This window comes from Fulmarus glacialis, unplaced genomic scaffold, assembly GCF_000690835.1.
Source record: "Fulmarus glacialis isolate BGI_N327 unplaced genomic scaffold, ASM69083v1 scaffold8916, whole genome shotgun sequence".
Lineage (NCBI taxonomy): Eukaryota > Metazoa > Chordata > Aves > Procellariiformes > Procellariidae > Fulmarus > Fulmarus glacialis.
This window is the reverse complement of record NW_009218728.1, coordinates 105,470-108,537: the sequence shown is the minus strand read 5'-3', so window position 1 is coordinate 108,537 and position 3,068 is coordinate 105,470. Positions and strand designations below refer to the sequence as shown.

Genomic DNA, 3,068 nt, shown 5'->3' with positions numbered 1-3,068 from the left:
CCTTCTGCTCTGAGGTCTTTATGTTTTTTTTAATAGAGAAACCTGCCTGTTTTAGGACAACTTAAATATCTTCATCTTTTGCAGTCTGAGAAACAAAAGAGTCTTTTATCCAAGGTAAAAGTTTTTGGCATTTCTGTGACATGTTCAAGATTTATTTTGGGTTTTTTTTCCTGTATAAGGGGGACACTGCTATAGACATGAGAATGCGCTGAATTGTCTCCGTGTCTCCCTTGAGCAGGGATGACGGCAAGTGAGGGACCTAATGTTTCATTTTCATACTCTGATCATGTCTGCTATGACTGATGCAGGAAATCCACATTGTGTTTCAGTGCACCCCAGTAATCAAGACTGGAAGAGCTCTCAAGAGACGATCTGGTTCATTTTCCTGCCCTATGGCAAGATCAGTCATACCTGTGTCTTTCCTGACAGATGCTGGTCTATGCTCTTTTAAAGACCTCTGCAGCATCTCCAGGCAGCATATTTCAGTGCTTCACAATCCTTACCAGTAAAAGTCTGGTTTCTCCCCACCTTGTATTTAACCTGAATCATTTCTGCTGCAGTTTAAACCTGTCACTTGTCCTGCCCATTTTGAATACAAAGAACAGGTCATTCGATTTCGCAGCAACGTTAAATATTTGAAGACTATTCATGTGCTTCTCTCTTCTTAGTGTTAAATAACCACTATTTGTTAAATCTTCTCTTCTTCGTGGTGGATTTAAATCTTCTATGTAAACCTTAATTGGCCTGTCTTCTCAAAAACATTCTGTAAGTGACGATCCCAGTCGTTAACTAATCCACAAACAGTTTAAACCCTTTGATCAGCATTTTATTTATATACTTTAATAGAAGCCTTCTATGCTGGCCAAATTGCCTATTTGTGCATCACTGTCTCTGACTGACTTGATGGCCTTGTGCTGGTGTGCGAGCCAAGTGTCCGCAAGGTTTTCTGCCGCTTGCTAACTGCGATTCATTTCAAGAGAAAAGATTGGGTGCCTGGCATGATGTAAGGCTTGATGTGGTTTGTGCCTTGCTTCTGCGGGACAGTGTTTGCAACGCGAAGGCTGTGCATTCAAATAGAAAGGGAGCCCAAAGAGAGCCTAACCAGTCACGGAGTCGTGGGTCTCTGCAGGCACCCAAAATATACATTGATGTACACAGGAATTTGGAAGTGAACATGTGCTCAGACAGGTGGTAGGCTGTGAAATGTCACTTGGTATTAGGACCTTCTGATGTGGCTGTATTTGAATAGTCAGGTCATGCTTGGAGGTCAACTACTTCTATACCGTGATTTGAATGTCCTTGACGTTGTATGTTTTTGGCTCCAAGGGAAAGTCAAGGAAACTTACGCTTTAGCAGGACATATGGGGAGGACAGAAGGCAGGTCGTATTCCCTTTCAGTAATTTTCTCTGGATTTCTCTGTTGTAGGTGAGTGTTTTAACCACCTTGGAGCGGCGATTCAACCTTCAGAGTGCTGACGTGGGCGTCATTGCCAGCAGCTTCGAGATTGGCAACCTGGCCCTCATCCTCTTCGTGAGCTACTTTGGAGCCCGAGGACACCGGCCACGCTTGATAGGATGTGGAGGGATAGTCATGGCCTTGGGTGCCCTCCTTTCCGCGTTGCCTGAATTTCTGACCCACCAGTACGAATATGAATCAGGAGAAATACGCTGGGGGGCTGAAGGGAGGGATGTGTGTGCTGCCAACGGGTCCACCAGTGATGAGGGACCAGACCCGGACCTTATCTGCAGGAATAGGACGGCTACCAACATGATGTACTTGCTGCTCATTGGAGCACAGGTCCTCCTGGGCATTGGTGCTACCCCTGTCCAGCCCCTGGGAGTTTCCTACATTGATGACCATGTGAGGCGGAAAGATTCCTCCCTGTACATAGGTAAGGCTCTCTGAAATTCTCACTGAATGCTTTCCTTGCAGGCTGGCATCTCACTCTTGTTTTCTGTTTGATGCCAGTGGAAGGGATGCCTTGAGGCCTCTTCTCCATGTGCTGCTATGCTTGTGAAGGTAACTTGGCACAGGCCTCTACACCAAGCAGTCGTAAGCAGCAGGGAAACACGGTGATATTTGCTTGTATTGTAGCAATGGTAAGGGTTGACAGCCATGGTGATTATTACTGGATGATTAGGAAGATGCTCGCTCCTTCTATTGTGTTTGCCCAGATTGCTCTAAATTCTGATACTGGTGGCTTATGGTTGAGTTTTAGATGAAGAATTTCCAAGTGGCATGTGTGATGATGATTTTTTTTTTTTCCTCAAGATACCCTAGTTCCCTTCCTGTTCCAACGCATTTGTCTGTGTCTGAGTGATCGTTGCAATATAAGGAGACTGAGAAGAGATGCATGTCTTGTCACTACCACCATCACATTTTAGCAAGGAAGTGCCTGTTGTGGAATAGATGCTGTGACCCAGCATGCTGTGGCAGGATCCCAGATAATGTGATCCCTGTAACGGAATGGGATGCGGAAGCTGGTGAGGTCTATTTTGAGATACGGTGAGCCTGAAGTAGAACTCATGATTCTGGTGATCATGTTGCGGAATTCTTCCAGATGGGTAAGAGATGAAATTTGGCTTCAGTTACCCAATGAAACATCTCTGTTATTGGGGTAAAGTGCTCATGGGTTTCAGCAGTAGTACACTCTTCAGCAGGTTTAAAGAGGATGTTGTGGGTAAAGTTGTTCTCTGAAAAAATTTACCAGCTTGGCTCATTCTTCTTTCTGCAGGACTTGTCACTAGATAAATGGCTTCAATGCAATAAATCGGTGAAGTGTGTGCCGCCATTAATGTGATCCTTCTGCCCTTGTTAGAATAGTTTCTAGTAACCAAAACTCTGTGCACTTGTTCCATCATCCCTGTCTTGATGTGACTTTCAACTGAATGGATTATCCCATTACTGTTATGTTTTTTTTGTGAAGACATTTTTATCAAGTTCCCAAGCGTAAGTGAACGCAGCTGGGGTATGACCCTAGACAGAAAAGCTGAACAGTCCCGCTGGCTTTCTGAATGGTGTTCAGTGTCTTGGGATAGCGCAGAGGCCTGCTGGAAGGACGAACTAT

The 3,068-nt window shown here is 44.8% G+C and overlaps 1 protein-coding gene across 1 annotated transcript in view; it reads left to right on the top strand.

The window, feature by feature from the left end:
- Window positions 1-240: 240 nt before the first annotated feature.
- SLCO3A1 (solute carrier organic anion transporter family, member 3A1) overlaps window positions 241-3,068 on the top strand; it is a gene marked incomplete at its 3' end in the record, with an annotated part of 105,527 nt that continues 102,699 nt past the window's right edge. Inside the window, exons 1-3 of the mRNA XM_009580126.1 lie at window positions 241-250; window positions 978-1,150; window positions 1,427-1,892. Of these exons, the coding sequence (XP_009578421.1) occupies window positions 241-250; window positions 978-1,150; window positions 1,427-1,892 (649 nt within the window). The remainder of the gene's footprint in view (window positions 251-977; window positions 1,151-1,426; window positions 1,893-3,068) is intronic.